The sequence below is a fragment of the Ambystoma mexicanum genome, chromosome 3q (assembly GCF_040938575.1).
Source record: "Ambystoma mexicanum isolate Mex_15411 chromosome 3q, UKY_AmexF1_1, whole genome shotgun sequence".
Taxonomy (NCBI): Eukaryota; Metazoa; Chordata; class Amphibia; order Caudata; family Ambystomatidae; genus Ambystoma; species Ambystoma mexicanum.
The window spans coordinates 967875669-967892279 of record NC_090926.1 but is presented as its reverse complement, the minus strand read 5'-3'; the positions used below and the strand labels follow the sequence as shown (position 1 = coordinate 967892279).

General features: G+C 43.1%; 1 protein-coding gene across 7 annotated transcripts in view; it reads left to right on the top strand.

The window, feature by feature from the left end:
- The window catches only part of SDK2 (sidekick cell adhesion molecule 2), a 1531827-nt gene that overhangs the window by 1189160 nt on the left and 326056 nt on the right, over positions 1–16611 (top strand). For all 7 annotated transcript variants that reach the window (XM_069655112.1, XM_069655110.1, XM_069655117.1 and 4 more), the window contains exon 12: positions 5026–5128. In XM_069655112.1, coding sequence (XP_069511213.1) covers positions 5026–5128 — 103 coding nt within the window. The remainder of the gene's footprint in view (positions 1–5025; positions 5129–16611) is intronic.

Sequence of the window (16611 nt, the reverse complement as noted above, 5' to 3'; positions counted from 1 at the left end):
ACAATCAAAATATGTTCCATCCTGGAGAGAGTTCCAAGACAGAAGGACACTGTGGGCTCCTCCAAGACAGCATGGGCCCCTAACAAGGTATCTTAGGGTAACATGCACATCATATGGGGTTGCAAGAAGCATGGTCACCAGAGGGACTTTCAAGACCATTTGGGCCATAATAGGGAGTTCTAGGACAAGTGCAACTGTGGGTGTGAAATGGATGACATGCGTTACCGTAGAGAGTCTCAAGGCAATGTGGACCCCATGTGGGCTTCTAAGACAGTAATACCACTGCAACAAGTGCCAAGAAAACATCGCCACTGGAGGAAGTGTTAACACAGTACAGGTAACTGCAGAGTGCTCCAGGGAGTTCTAAGTTCACAAGACCACTGCAGTGACTCTTAAGAAACTGTACTCGCTGCTGAGTCCTAATACAACACTGCCTCTATATGGCATCCTGAGACAATATAGGTAGCGTAGGTAGTGCGCCAGTAACTTTCCAATCTTGGGAACTAGATTGTCATTTTACCAAGGTCAGAGGCAACCTAACTCCATAGGACTTTTTGGCAACCTTTTGGACATATCAGTTACAAGACCACTTGAGCCCCATTTGATGAACCAAGACCTGGTGATCTGTACATGGACTATCAAGGCAACATGCCCCCCATAGGATGTCTAGGAAAATAGGGCCTGTGTAGGGATTGCCACACAAATATGGCTACTGTAGGTCATCCCAAGACAGGATTTCGTCTGTAGGGAGTCTCAAAAAGCATAGTCATTGTAGGGAACCGCAGAGTAGTATCTCAAACGTAGCCACACGTTGACAGGGCCACTTGGAGAAACATAAGGACCCCAGATAGCATGACCACTTCACGGGAAGATATGCTCCTAAGAAACAATGAACTCTTTAAGCAAATCACAAGAGTCTAGGTTACCAAGAGCTTGTAATTCAAATCTAAGGACATACAATTATAGGCCATAATTTGCAAACAGTGGAGTCTAATAAAACTTGAAAACCTTAAGCATATCTAACTCTCCAACATAACACAGCCCTGGTAGGGACACCTAGAGCCCCACAATGCAACGGCTACCTTACGGTATGCAGCATTTATAAAACACAACCTCTGCGACTTAAAAAACTTCAAATATTATGGCTAGCACATACCACATGGAAACCCAAGAAGCCTGAATAAAAAGGACATCCTAGTGACACCCTAGAATGAATAATAATACCACCAACTACAAGGCATCCTTTTCAAAGGTGGCTGTCACAGGCTAGCTTAAGGTTCCACAACAGCATGCCACAAAGGGTTAAGCCTACAGAAAATAATATGACAAAATGAGGAAGCCCCTCTGGTGAAAGGTAGCCAGGCCAACTCGGGTGACCCATAGTCCAAGATGACATGACATGGCCACTTATAGGAAAACAAGGGGGTAAAATTATTAGTTCATTTATTTATTTTAGGATATGTATAGAGTGTGTAACCTATCAAAATAGGAAATCTGCAGTGCTGTACATCTACTAAAAATAACAATTTAAAAATAAAGATAAACAACCTTTAAAAACATAAACATCTGTAGACAATATTGTAGCAAATTCACATGCCTCCATATAGAGATTTATAAACCTGTTCAAAAATACCCTTCAAAAGCTATTTTGGAAAAAGAAGGTTTTAAATTCTCTTTGAAAGGTCAGAGCTCAGCAAAGGGCAAAAGTAAGCTTATTCCAAAAACAAGGCATGTTCTGACGGAATGCCTGTCTTTGGGTGCTAGTTAAACCCTAAGATTGAAAGAATTGAAGGTGCTTACCTGCGAGACTGCTGTTACCAAAAAGCAGGCAGAGTTTGGAAGGCAGATAAGCCGGAAGATCCACGCTAGTAGCTTCATAGGTTAAACAGCCTCGATTAAATGAAATCTGAGCTTTAAAAGAGGAAATGGGAGATGTGACCACCATCTATGTGGCAGACAACCAAGGATTTAAAAACACTTAAAAGAAATCAGCTGGAAGAAAATAATTTATTTTACCCTGCAAGAATAGTTGATTTTGTGCCATCTAAGCCTTGATTTCTATGCAAAGCTGCAAAGGCATCTTGGTATCCACAAAACATCCAGAAGATCTTGCAGAAACAAACAAGGAGGGTGTAATGCCAGCTAAGGCAACCAAGATTGCATGTTTCTCGAGAGATGATCCGGACCAAGCTGTGGGGATTCTGTTTTAGAATTATTAAACTTCACCGGAACTAGGGCCATTCAAAGTTCCATTGCAGAGAGGAAATGCCCGAAGCAATAGACATCATCTTTGTGTGACAGAAATATCTATAGATTAAAAATCATGGGTGCAAGGGTGGGCCCCGGGGGCCACCACAACCCACCGGTAGGCAGGTGTAGCTGGACGACCCTCGACTGAACAACTTGTTATCTGCCAGTGAGGAAAGATCTAAACTACTCCAGAATATCACCTCCTAACTACCGTACACTTTAAAATAATGGAAAGAGGTGCTTCATGTCCCACTCTGCCAAAGCCACAAGAGGTCCAGCAGCACAAGCAACCATGCACGGCCAGCATCAGTAATGTGCAGAATATTGCTGGTCGCCTGGAGGGTGGCACACTCTGTACCGATTGGTTGCTCCTAAGCAGCCCCCAGATCTAACATGGTCATGCAACTTCAAGAACGAAACCTGCTCAGGAATTTCACCCACAAATTGTACAATAGATACTTTGAATTTACTGAGGACCTCGGAATTCAATTTGATCTTTTTTAATAATGGTATAATTACACCTGTTTAAATTGGTTTGGAAAGAGGCACCTGAAAGCAAGGAAGTCACAATTCTATGACTCAGTATTTGGGACGTTGAGAATCTTTAAATACATTTTGCAGGAACTAGGTCATCAGACTAAAGCAGCGGTATTACATTCTTATAAATGACTGTAAGTTTTTCAAGGATGGATGGGAGCCCGTTCTCCATCGGCTTACATCCCATCTGCAGAAAATAATAGTAGACTCCATACATGACAGATGCCCAAAATCTGCATGGATTTAGTTATTTTATCACTGATGAAATGATTGAACCAACCTCTGAAATCAACATAAGGTGCCAGGAATTCAGCTCAAGCAGGCTCAGTAGATGCTTTCACTGCCCTAAACAGGGCCTACACTTCATTATCTACAGAAGCAACTACTTTGCAATCGGAATCAGAGTTCGCTTTTATATATTTTTTTAGAAGATTTCTTCAAACTACAATTGTTCTTTTTAAAAACCTTTTACAGCACAAGGATTCTTAGATATACTACTAATACAATGAGCAGTGTGAACTTAAAAATCCACAAAAATTATCTAAAAAAACAGTAAAGTATCCCAGAGGCTGACAAATAAAAATAAAGACCATACGTTTTTTTAAGTGAAAATATCTGAATCCGAGATACCAACCGAAGGCAGTGCTTTACATTTAAGGATGTCTCTAAATATTACAGCAGCCCCACCCCCACTCCTTCTTCTATTCATGTGAAGAAGGGAACAACCATCAGGTAAATTCTCATCAAAACAAGGAAGGGGCAACAAGTGTCTGCGAGTAATTGTGCACGCAATTCAAAAATATAAAATAGATCATACATTTTTGATGAATAGACAACAGAAGACTGACAATTCAGAAACGTTGCAGAATTCCCACTAAGATTAATACGTTTCTTTATCAGAGCAATTAGTACCTATTAGTACATATATCACCTATTATCTCTGCCTGGGTTAGAGAAATCATTTTGAAATCTAATACCTGTATCCCTGCACGAACTAGCAATAGGTATTGAAATAGGCAACTTTAAAAACTCCTATTTATGCTATAAATACCTGCAGTGCTTATAATAGGTACTTCCCCCTTTACAGTCTGCCATTCACTGGGATACCCAGTGTGAAGGATGCCCTGATTAGCTCTTATTAAATAATGGTAGAAGCCATAACATGACCATCCCATATGACCGCTCCTCTTCCAAAGGGCTCCCGGTATCAAGGCAGGCGAGGGGGACCCAAAACGGTGGCAGTGCCCAGGCGATTTCAGTACAAGTCGGGATCAGAATGCCGAAAGACACATGGTACCTCAGCAAGTTGTTAACTCTGCCTACTGCCTACAAGATTACTCACTGAGTGAAAAGCAAGGATGCCCCAAACTCTTTCTTCCCAGCATACAGTCACATTACCAACCCGTGTGACAGCTCTTCTTCCATCAAGAAAGTCATGGGGGGAGTCCAAGATGGGGAGAGGGGCTCAGGGGTTGTCAGTAAAAGTACAGATCAGAATTCAGAAAAGCTCACGAGATCCCGTTGCACTTTTAAATCAGCTGGACTTTCCACTGTTCAACGTTTATTGCCGAAGACTTGACGGCACAAAATTGATGGGGAATTGCAAAATTTCAGGATAGCGCAAGGCCGGTGGGGAAGACTTTGGGCAAAAGGTAGCACTGGCACCCTGGGAATGCCAGAAAACTAAGTTCACATTTCAGCTTTTGAGCAATCTCAAGTCCAGAAGATACCACATTAGAAAAACGTTTGCCTAGACGTATAATGGACACCCCAGAAAAAAGGAGAAGACAGCCAGCATTGGAGTTGGTCACACTCGATTGTCTACATAGATTACACAACAAATAGACCCAAGACATTGTGGCTGAGTTATGAGAATGAGCCACAAGTAGCATGGCCACTATAAGGAATGTGAAGAACCTGGAACATCAAGAGAATGACACAAGAGCCTACTCTAGCACATGCACCTGCATGAATTCCTGGCACCATGGTTGCCCTTAGGGAACAGTAAGAGCAGAAGAGATCATGCCCTCAACATAGGTCCTGATGTTCAGTGCGCAGTGCTCCCTTACTTGCCAGCCAGGCTGAGACTCTGTAAATCCCTACACACATACGCATACATGTAAACATTGAGAGCGCTTGATCTGAGCATCCAATGTGTCTGGATTTAGGAGGGTTGTTCAATGGAATCCGTCTATTGCAGCTATGACCACGTTACTTACATTACTTCTTTCATTCCAGCCCGAACCCGCATCACCAGCCCCCCTCGTGATCTGAGTGTCATCAAAGGAACCAAAGCCTCCATGAACTGCGGCGTGACCCATGACCTGAGCGTGACTGTCAGGTGAGTACCACCTCAGAGGCCAGCAATGTCCTACCGCTGCTCTGTTATTTACCAAATGCAGCACATGTTTTGGGAGCAGGACAGCCAGCCGGGGTTCTTGAAATGTATTCTATAACTAAGTGGTAAGGCACTTCTTCTGCTGAACCTCATTCACAACAGTTAAATGACTGTAAGTACAGGTGTGAAGGAGTGCGGATGAGAAGGCTGGCAGCACTGGTGCATGCAGGTGCTAATAACATTACTGAACTTGGCACTAGTCAATAACAGCTATTAACACATGGATATCATATTACCCTCCTCTCAGCCAACTGCAATATTCAGAGTGCCATCAATAACTGCTGGTATTGACTGCATTCTGAACATTCTGATTTCAAAAGCAGACAGAGGAACAAAAATGCCATTTCCGAGCTAGATGTCTTTCAACAAGAAACTTTCTCTCTAAAGGAGCAATTTTTCTCACTGTGACATGCTATTTTCTAATTAGAGAGTTAAAGCATGGGGAAATGCTTCCACTTTCTTATAGAGAAACGATATTGTTTTACAAGACCCCAAAATGCATGCTCATATCAAACCCACTCCAGTTTAACCAACTTTGCTATTGAAATTATTAATGCATGAAGACAAACTTGTTATTTACATACTACAAAATAAGACCACATTTAATTTACTAACTCAACTTGTCAATTTACTTTCTCATTATTAAAGTAGTGTGTTTTACTTCAGCGCCAAACCTCCAAAATATGTATCCAAAATATGTGTTGCTTCTAATATTATGTGCTAATGGCCTTATATAGCTCGGGAGGGGTCATTATCGCTTGAGATAACGACTCTTCCCTCAGTCTATAAGTCTATATTATACAGCAGTGATTGCCCTTTACTTTTATCACCTGATTGTGTCCCCGGCTTTCCCCCTGAAATCAAGTAAGGGCCAATAAGTAGAGTTATTGACCAGCTCTTCTGTCAATAATGCTACATTATTTGGAAAACAGTCCACAAATCAAGAGGCAAGAAGCTGTAAAATGAAGGGAAGTGGCTTATTCCTGTACTGAGCACTTTGGAATCTTGGCTTCATTAAAAAAAAATTCAAGTACCAGAATGAATAGTCTCGAGGCTTTAAAGTAGTGTACTAATATATTTTAAGTAACAGCGCGAGTGCTTTTATATGGCCAAAATACAATAATTCTGAATAAGGTGAAAGAAAAAAGAAAGAAGGTCCTTGCCATGTTTTCCAGATGTGCACATCCCTTATTTATACTTTTTAGTTGTTCCTCGTGTAATTTATTGAACAAAACAACAATGCCTTTTTCGATGTAAGTACTACACACTATGAAACTTTAAGATAAAGGGCACACAAGTCTTAAAAAGACACAATGGACCAAAATGAAAGGGTGAACAAAAAGTGTGGGGTATTGTAGGATCAACAGGACACATGCGACCACGTCCTTGTCATTGTTGTTGTAGTCCGGATGGCTCGGATGGCTCGGAATAAACTGGAGCTCTACTGGAGCTCGCTGTGCCCTGTCACTGATCACTGTGTCTCTTCTGTAGAGCTATGCTCTTAAGGTCCAGGGAAGTAAATAAAACTGGTGTCTGAGGGGCCACCTCATCCCAGAGATAGTTTGCCTATCCTAATAGTGCCAGGGAGGTGGTGGCATGCCCTCCATGGGTCCAGCCGCAGGGCCCGCTCAACCCATTATCCTTCTCAGGAAGATCAACTGAGCACCGGTAAAGTGGGTGCTTATCTGCATGTCTTTTGTGAAGGCACAACGGTCCCCCATAGGTATCTTGGTGCTACAGAACAGTGGATTGTGAAACAACTATGCAAGGAGATGTAGTTTAAGGGAGACCAAAAGGGTAGGTTTTTAAGCGTTTAGGAAAAGGCATTGGGCTGGTTTCTCTTGGGAGTGATAACAGAAGCGAGCGCCATAGTTTGTCTGCTTGTACCGAGAAAGAGCGTCTGCCTTTGTTTTCTTTACAGTAAGATGGGAACATTACTAATCTTGCCCTGCTTGATCTAAGTGATCGATTGGGGGTATGCAGTTTGAATTGGATTGACAGCAGGGATCCGATTGGCAGGTTCAGGCTTTTAAATACAATGCATACGCTTTTAAACATGACTCGTTAGTTTGGACTTCTAGGTGGTGCTTTAGCGCCACCTATAAGCTGAAACTATTGCATTAGCATACAGATGGGGAAAAATAGCATATGAGGTGGGACACACAGCCTGTAGGTGTTGTTTGGCATTTTGCCCTCCTTTTGACTGCCCATGAAAATCCCTATGACCATTCCCACCCAGTTCCAGTCCCCCCACACCCACAAAACCTCCTCATGGGAACTCTTTGAGCTTGCTTTAATCAAGCCTTACCATCAAACATTGCACTCAAAGTACCTGCCAGTGTTTTCTCAAAGCAGTCAATTGATTAATGACTTAAATGTAGATGTTTATGTGCTACTGGCATAATAAAAATGTCTTATCCAAGTCTGTTTTCAGCCACTGGATTTATTAGCACCATGTGTGTTCTTCACTGAAGTCCTGTTAAAAAGAAGCATTGGCAAAGGCAACAGTTTTGGCTTGTGAATAAGTGCTGGGTATTTTCCAGGCACACTGCTGTTAGATGCCAAGGTACTTGCACCCTTTTGCACCTGCTGCCATCCATAGCAGTGCCTGGCAAGTGCCTTTCCCATTGCAGAGGCGGAAGCCTAATTCTTCGGAGCACAAGCGTAATGCAATCAACACAATATTCCAAAGTTTTTTTGTTTTTTTCTCGAAATCGAGATGATACCAGTGGGCGAGTACACTGTGTACACAAACATCAGAGAAGAACTGTCAAAATTGTTTTAATGAATACCAATGCCATCTAAATGAATTAAAATGTATTTATCACACAAAAATGCAAAGCGGTTTCTCAAACCAGATTTTGTAATGCAGCAAATGTTGATAATGAAATCAAAGAAATGAAGGAACACATGAACTTTGATGAACACTATGAAGCAAACTCAAACAACAGTGAGATGCTTCCACATTCTGTTGCTTCCCTAAAAAACCCACGTGCATATATTTACATAAACCAACGTTTAACTAAAGCAACACAATGTAAACACTGACTTAAGATAAACAAACTTCAAAACGATATGTACAAGGAATTAGCATGGACATACAATACACAATTCAGAATATACACTATGCTGAAGAGTGTGGTTAAATCAAATAGTGCCATCTGTCTACTAAATAATGAATGCAACCTGTTAAGTCTATACTGTGTGGCTCAGCGAAACTGAACTAAAAGCCCTTGGGGTTGTGTCGACTCAAGGGCTTGAGTTTCGGGGTGGTGTAGCGGTCCACATTTCAACAGAAAATGGACCCAGCCCTCCGCAGGATGTCACTTACGGATGTGGGCAGTAAACAGGGGTGCGTTGGACAATGCGTATGGGCCTTATTACACAGTAGGCGGTAAGGGTTTACCGGTACCAGTATTTTACCGGTACCGGTATTTTACCGGTACCGGTAAACCCTTACCGCCTTACTACGAGGTCCCTTTGCGGGTTGGGGAATTTAATGCCTGCTTTTTGCAGGCGTTAAGAACCAACCCGCAAAGGGACCAGGGAGCTAATTACGGTACCGCAATTTACGGTACCGTAATTAGCGACTTCCCCATTCCCATAGAGCCCTATGGGGCGCAAATGGGAATGGGGAAGGGCAATTGGGGAAGGGGGAATTACCGCCCCGCCAACCTTGGAATAGGGCGGTAATTCCCCTTTCCACCAAGGCGGTGCCGGTATTTTACCGGCATGGACCAAGGTGCTAATAGCACCTTGGTCGACCGCCATCCGTGTAATGAGGCCCTATCTGTCGTTCCCAGCAAAAATAGAGTGCTGGAAAATACAGATTGGGTGTGTTAGGATGGATATGAACAGGCCCAGACCCATGACAAGTATGTTAATGTTTAAACATGAACAAAAGTGTGTTTAAAAGAGCACAGAGTACCTGTGAGTGAGATCTCAAAGTTTTCTTGTATTTTAGGAAGTGAGGTGGTGTCCGCCTGGAATATTAGTTGTACCAGGGGCAGCGCGTTTCTATCAGGATAGCTGAGGGGCAACGCATTTGCTTTGGAAGCAAGACATGCAGCGCAACACAGGTTTGAATCCCGATCCTGCGCTTTAAAACCACTCGCTGGCATTAAGCGTGTTATAAAAGAACAGTTATAATTATAATCCCACCGTCAAATCTATTACTGCGCATAAGCAGATTACACCTGAATATATGCGAGGGAAGACCCTGTAAGAAGGGCAAAATGTAGACTGTATGTAGTGACAAGTATTAGCCAGAGGTGTATTATGGCACCAGCACACTCAGAAAATCGACGGACGAAAGGGGTGATGTTCGAATGAGTTCACGTAACAGCGAACATGCAAGAAATCATAGATGCATAAATGACTGAACAAGCAACTTCCTAAATGGACAAAAACAGAAGGAAAGATTGTTAGGGAAATAGATGGGGAAGAGGATGCCTTAAACTGTGCTGAAGGCAGCTGTGAACAGAGATAGGGGCATGTGTGCCAGGTGGCGCTGTGTGGTGGCAGGGAAGAAGGGTGATGAATCCGATTCCTCCCAAACTGCGTGCATGGTCACACCCTTGTGATGTGACTGGAATACCGTATGGAACGGTTCCTTACCTCGAAGGCATAAGAATACAGGATTTGTTGATGTCCCAGTAGTACCAGTGTAAGCAATCACCTAATCGTACACCGCGAGGATGGTTTGAAACGGCGCAGTAGGGCTCGGTCAGCTGGTGTAACGCATATGACGCCATCTTGGAATGATATAAAGAAGAGTGAACCTAGGTGAGAAATATTGAAGGGTGCCACTCAGGCTTACACTGAGCCAGGAATCGGCAGCACACAGGGAAATATGATTTCAACACTGTGTGGTCAATAGGTTAGATAGCCACATGAACTATGCAAACATGTCAGCGTAGGGTTTTTCGAAATATCCTAAGAAAACTGGCCAGCAAGGTGTGACTGTGTGAAATGGGTAGACAAGTCAGTATTCAACTCACATGGCACCATAACATGCCCATGTGTACAAATCATCTTGACAGGATGATGGACCAATGTATGGTCTCATTGAGACCAGAGTTGTCAGTATCTAATCTGTGGATCCAATGTTGTTCCAGATTGTGTAACCTGCGAATCGCTGAAAAGGTTGTTACGGTTGGGGTGAATGACCTCCATTATGAACCAATGAATGGTATTGGCTGAATGTCCTTTCTCGAGGAAATATTTGGCCAAAGGAGTTTAGATTTGGGCCCTCCTAATCCTGGATCTGTGTTCATTGATCCTGGTACTGGTATGCATGTTGTCATACCGATTTACCACAGATCACATGAGCAAATAATCACTTAAATTCTGTGTTTGGTCTGACACATGGTAAAATGTTGTACGGTCCATATGTAGTCCTTGTAGGTCGCCGTGAGCCTTTTTTTACTGAAAGGACATGCTGTACAATGGCCACCTGGATGATGCCCTGTGGGCAACGTGATACCATTACCAAGTGCTCCAGCAATGTTAGGTGGCTCAACAGTGGTTTCAAAAGATGCACACAATAGTTTATCCCTCAGGTTGTTCCCCCTTCTGAGGGAAAACAATAATTGAGAGCCAGTAAAGCTAGCAATGTCTAGTGACGTCCAGCATTTGCAGGCAAGTTGTTTCAAACATAAGGTAAATCTGGAAAAAGTGGTCACACAGGCACAAATCTGGTTGTGAATGTCCTTTTTTTCCTGAGTTAAATAGTGTTTCCCGGTTAACAAACCACACTCTCTTTGTCGCTCTTTTAAGGAGGTGTAAAGGGTAACTCCTTTCCAGATATGTGTCAATCATGAGATTAGCTTGAAGAGTGTAGTCTGTTTTCTTAGTACAGTTGCTTCCTAGATGCAGGAACTGACTGAATGGAAGGCTGTCTCGAAGGTGTTGGGGACGGTGGCTAGAATATTGCAACAAAGTATTGCGATCTGTGGGTTTGGTGTACAGGGTGATAAATACGCTATTGTTGTGAGTGTGTCGAATCGTCAGATCAAGAAAAGCAATCTCATCTTTGCTTTATTGTGCGATTGAGTACAAATTAGGAGTGAGGTTGCTCAACCACCTTATAAAATGGTGGAAGTCATTGATGTCACCGTGCCAATTGCACAAAATGTCATCAATGAAATGTCACCATAGGCGGATGTTGTGAGTATGTTCATGTGGTGCGAAGATACATTTCTTTTCAAATACAGTCATGAAGAGGTTAGCAAAGCTGGGGACAAAAGCTGCCCTAATCACCATAACCTTTATCTGTAGGTATCTTTTGTCGGAGAACATGAAGAAATTCCCGTTCAAGCCAATGTTCAGCAACTGTGAGAATTTCGACCATCCGCACGGGGAGTGTGAGCTCTCCTGGGCTTTTTTGATTTTTTGATAATGAAAATGAATGATGGGAGATCAACCTCCGAAAATCTGTGAGGCTGTTCTGCATACATTTTCTCTGCTCACCGGATGAAACGCATAGTCACTTGTACTCTGGGAGGACACAGCCTACATGTGCTGTCCACCCCTGTCATGTTCAGATGGAATGTGACAGCCACGGGTACATCAAAGCATTTCAAGAAGGGGGAAGGCACACTTTCCTCCAGCCATGGGCAGCCTAATTAAAATATCAAACGCTCCATGGATTTGCCTTCCTATTGTTTAGTTCGGATGGTGGCAAAGCATACTAATGAGAGATAATTGAAACAAGCCTGTTAAAGGGCCTTGATCTCCGAACAAGACAACAAGAAGGTGGGCTAACACCCTTTTGGTATGCAATGTGTCAACTTGAAGCTAGTTCCCTCCCCTCTGTATGAAAGTCAGTGAAATGCATGTCTTGGTCCACTATTTACCGTAGGCAAACCCCTGCAGAGCAGACCCCTTTCAGAGGAAGAAGTATGTGATTTGAATGAGACAGGAAGTCTGTTCTCTTCACAAACTTCAAGGGAGACCTGCGCTTTAATCAAGAGTCACAGAGGGCTCAGTTAACCAGAGAGACACTTTGATCCAAAACAGACAGGAAGATGGGTTGGACTTAGGAGTATATGTTGTTACCCCTTACCTTTCCTGTTGCATAGCACTTTGGTTCTGACTTCAAGCATAACAGAAGATTGTTGGTGGAGACCCAGGATTGGTTCATTAAGGTAGGCTTAGCCTGCACCAATCACTTGGGGTCCATTTGGCTTTAAAAAAGGGTTGAACCCGGCACTTAGCAGATAATCCGATGACTTTGCAAGGAAGAAGAAGGACTCATTTGGACCCTGGCTGAAGGTGCAGTCTACCTTACATCTTCTGCCAGTGAAGGAAGGCCAGGATTTCCAAGAGGGAAGCAAGATCCACCCCTAAACATCTCCCAGGAAACAGAGGGAAATACCGGACTCAGAGGACCCATCCAGCAGCTCCAGAACTGGTACCCAGCCAGCACACAGCCTGCCCTGCTACATTCTGCCAGAAAGCTTCCTAGGTTGGAAGTGCTGGAGAGTATTTGAACTAAGGACAAGGCCGTTGCCTGCAAACACTCTCCTAAGCTTTGGGCCGTCCATCTTGAAAGGACGGCATGAGCCCTGTGAAGAAGCTAGGAGGAGTGCCCCTACAAGCATCAACTAGCATCTATCTTTTAATTACATTTTCAAGCCAGTCGTGTCCTCAAACCGCAACCCGCTGCACGGCTGACTGGTATCATGCCGCAGTCATCAGAGCCATCTGAGATGCCTCGACTAGCGTTCCAGATCCACCAACCAGCACAGAGACAATGATTTTTGGCTCGAGCCAGCATGTAGGTTAGCCTGCAGCCGTCCATCCAGCCTCAAGAGCTGCAAACAACCTGGAACTGCCTCAACACTGTCATTGTACATTGGGGATATTGTGGTTCTGTCCCCCTGGTCCTTCGCCAAAGGCCTGTAGAGACTGTTATGACCCTTTGCCCCTTGGCACTGAAACCAAATAACCTTCAACAGTTAAGACTGGTTGTTTTACCAACTAACCTCCTGTCAGTATCCAGAGTGCTTACCTTCCTTCGTGAAACTGTCTGTCCTCTGTGTTCCTTTACAGTGTGGGTTGTAAGTGGTAATGTGCTAGAAAAGTTTATTGTAATAATAATAAAGTAATTATTTTTAATTCGATCTTTACTGGACAGTCCCTTTTAACAGTGGGTAATAATTATATTTTCGTTGTGTTGTAACAAACCAACAATCCACGATCTTGGGAAATAAGCCTGCCGTTCCGTCCACGTTACCAAAATTGGACAAGTAGGTCTATAATTGACGTGTGTTCCAATCTGTTCAGATCCCTTCTGGTGTACAATAGGTGTGGTGCTGATTTATGGTTTAGAAAGTGATATTCATCCCTGGACCACTGGTGCCCCGGAAGTTGATTGTCACAAGAACCGTATTAATAATTCAGTGGGTATATTGTGTGGAGTATCCCAGGTATTGAGAGCTGTTTCTGCCACCTGCAGGGTCTCATCTTTGGCAATGTTAGTGTATAAGGCTATGATATCGAGAGTGACCAGAACTGTGTCTCTGTCGAACTCCCAATCCTCAATGAATGTATTCACATCCTTCATGTCCGTCAGGTAAGCACGAGTGGTGAAACTGAGTGGTTTCAGGAAATGGTGCACAAATTGGCCCATAGGTTGTCTGCCCGGGGGGGGGTGAATGCTGTCTTTATGGACCTTAGGTAATGCATAGAAACGTGGAGCTCTTACAGCATGCAGAGTTAGAAATCCCATTTCAATGTCTGCCTCACACATTTCCTGTAAATAGGACATAATTTCATTGGTCGGATCCTCTGGTAATATTTTATAATATGTCTTGTTGGATAACAACTCATTAATCACTTGTTCGTGTCATTATGTATTCTGTATCAAAAGGCCTCTACCCTTGTCTTCAGCTTTTATCACTAATTCTGGGTTTGTTTTAAGCGACCTAAGTGCTAATGTCTCTTCTTTGGAGAGGTTATCTGGCGCATATATGTTCTGGCCATGAAACAATTTGTGGTGGTCCCTCAGTATGCAATTTTCAAACATCAGAATGTCCAGATGCATATCTGAGTTTTGAGGGGTAAAGTTTGACTTATCCCAGAAATGTGTAAAGACTTTATTAAGTTCTAATTTTGTGTCTGAAAAGTAAGTCTACGGCAAACTCTGCCAAAAAATTCTTGTGTCTCCAGTTCTGTTTGTTGAACTGTCACTGATTGTGTAGGCACAAAGGGCAGTCCTCTGTGTAATAAACAGGGGTGATGAGTGTTCAAATCTAATTCTAAGAGGTTGAAGATAGAGGACTTCAACGTGGATATACCTTTCTCATCGTGCCGAATGTTCTCGGTGGTCCTTGAGTTTGAAACTGTCTTGGCACGGGTGGGGGATCGCCGATCCCTGCTTTGACCTCTTCCTAAAAAAGACTGATTTTCAGCGGTGGAAATGGTGGCAAATTCCTCAGACGCATCACCATCAGAGTGCTTGACTCAGAGAATGGTGCCCAGTGTCTTTTATTTCTGGAATCTGGAAAATGTCTGGGAGAAAAATATCTGGGGTTGGCTATATTGTCAGCCATTAGATAAGGATAGACCTTCTCCTTAGAGAAGGCTGAAATGTCTTTCTTGAGCTTGTCAGCTTTTTTAGCCAAATTAAGATTCTGGAATTCTTCAACCTCTTTGCCAATAGCCTCAAGTTTAGCTCTGACATCAACTATTAGGGGAATCTACGCTAAATGTTTAGTGGCAGTCTCGAGTTCCTCGCCAATCTTGGTGGCTACTCTAGTAGCTGCGCTTACAGTATGTATTTTGTTTCGATCTGACTGAACCCTGCTTTATAGTCTTGATCGCCTCGGAAATGAACTGGGTAAATCGGTACTTGTAAACCCCAGGGGATAATGTTAGAACGAAGATACTCCTTTAGTGCCTTTCCCATGCATACACAAAAGCCCAAACTGTTGCCAAGGCTTGGTTTCTTGGCAACCAGTATAACGTTTGTAACGCTAAAGATATATGGTCAAATGTCTTGAGTTTCAGCAGAGATCTAGTAGCTGCATTCTGAATTCTCTGCAATCTAGACATCAAAGTACTAATACATAAATTCCATTATTGTAATCTAATTTGGAAGGGATGAGAGTTAATTTCCATTACTTCATGTCAAAAGGTTAGATATGGTAAGAGTTGTTACATTTTTCTAATAAGGAAGAAGCTTCTTCTGTAACTTTTTTTTTTTTGGGACGGTTCTTGATTAAAAGTTATTCCTAAATGTTTGACTTCTGGTTTTGTTTCAGGGCATTAGCCAAAATTATCTGGCCTAAACGAGTGTTTCCAAAGTACTTATACTCATATTAACTTCAAGATATCTCTGTTTTGGGAGGTTTGATCTTTAAGAAATTATAATTTCTCCAGGTTTTAATTGAAATGAGACAGTCCCTCACTATTTTAGGCCACGAGTCATCAGTTGCGTCTAGATGTATAATGATCTGGGTATCATCGGCATAGTTATACAATTTTAGCCCATAGCTATGAATCATATCCATCAATGGGCAAAGATGGAGCTTTAAAGGAATTGGAGATAGTGCTGAACCATGTGTTACCCCGCAGCCCATGGCTTATGGTTGGGAGGTAAAAGAACTGAGGCAGACTTGTTGAGATGTGTTGCCTTGAAAACCATATTCTTCCAATCTCGAAAGAAGAATTTGATGGTCCACAGTATCAAAGGCGGCCGAGACATCTACTAGGATGAGTGCTCCAGAGCCTCTCTGATCTGCCATTTATCTATGATGATCTCAAACTGGGGTGGAAATCGCAACAGCTAGTAAAGCGCTCAGAAGCGTGAGGCACTATATTTAAAACTGACATTAAGTACTTAACATCACCTCAAATAGCCTCCACATGTTAATTGGTCTTGTGCTGTCTTCCTGGTGCCTGGAGGTAGCGCACACGGCTTTTGCATGCAAATTGGCAAATGTAAATATCCCTTGATGTCCTATGTCAGCACATGTGGCACAGGAGATTGACTACAGCCCCACGTGGCGTATATACCTCTAGCATTTATAAAGGGGCATTAGATGGAGGCGGCAGCATCACCTCGCTGGGATTGGGGTTGGAAGCCCGTGGCTGAAATGTTCGAGGGAGATAAGACCGAAACTAATTTTCCAAAAATAACTTTCGGTCTTCTCTCCCCTGAACATTTCAGCCTTTGCCCTTGTCCCGACCTCCCTACTTACCTTGTGGCGGCACAATTCGCTGTGTGCCTCCGATTCGCTGTGCCCCTATGATTTTTTTTAGATTTTTATGTTCTACAGGACCGGCTGCGGGGGACACGTCCGCAACCACTACTGACAGTATAGTGAACAAGGGTGCGGGACACACCCCTGCAACCCTTACCACGCGATGGGGGATTTGGTCGAACCTTTTGGCTGTTCAGAACTTTGGAACGGCCAAAA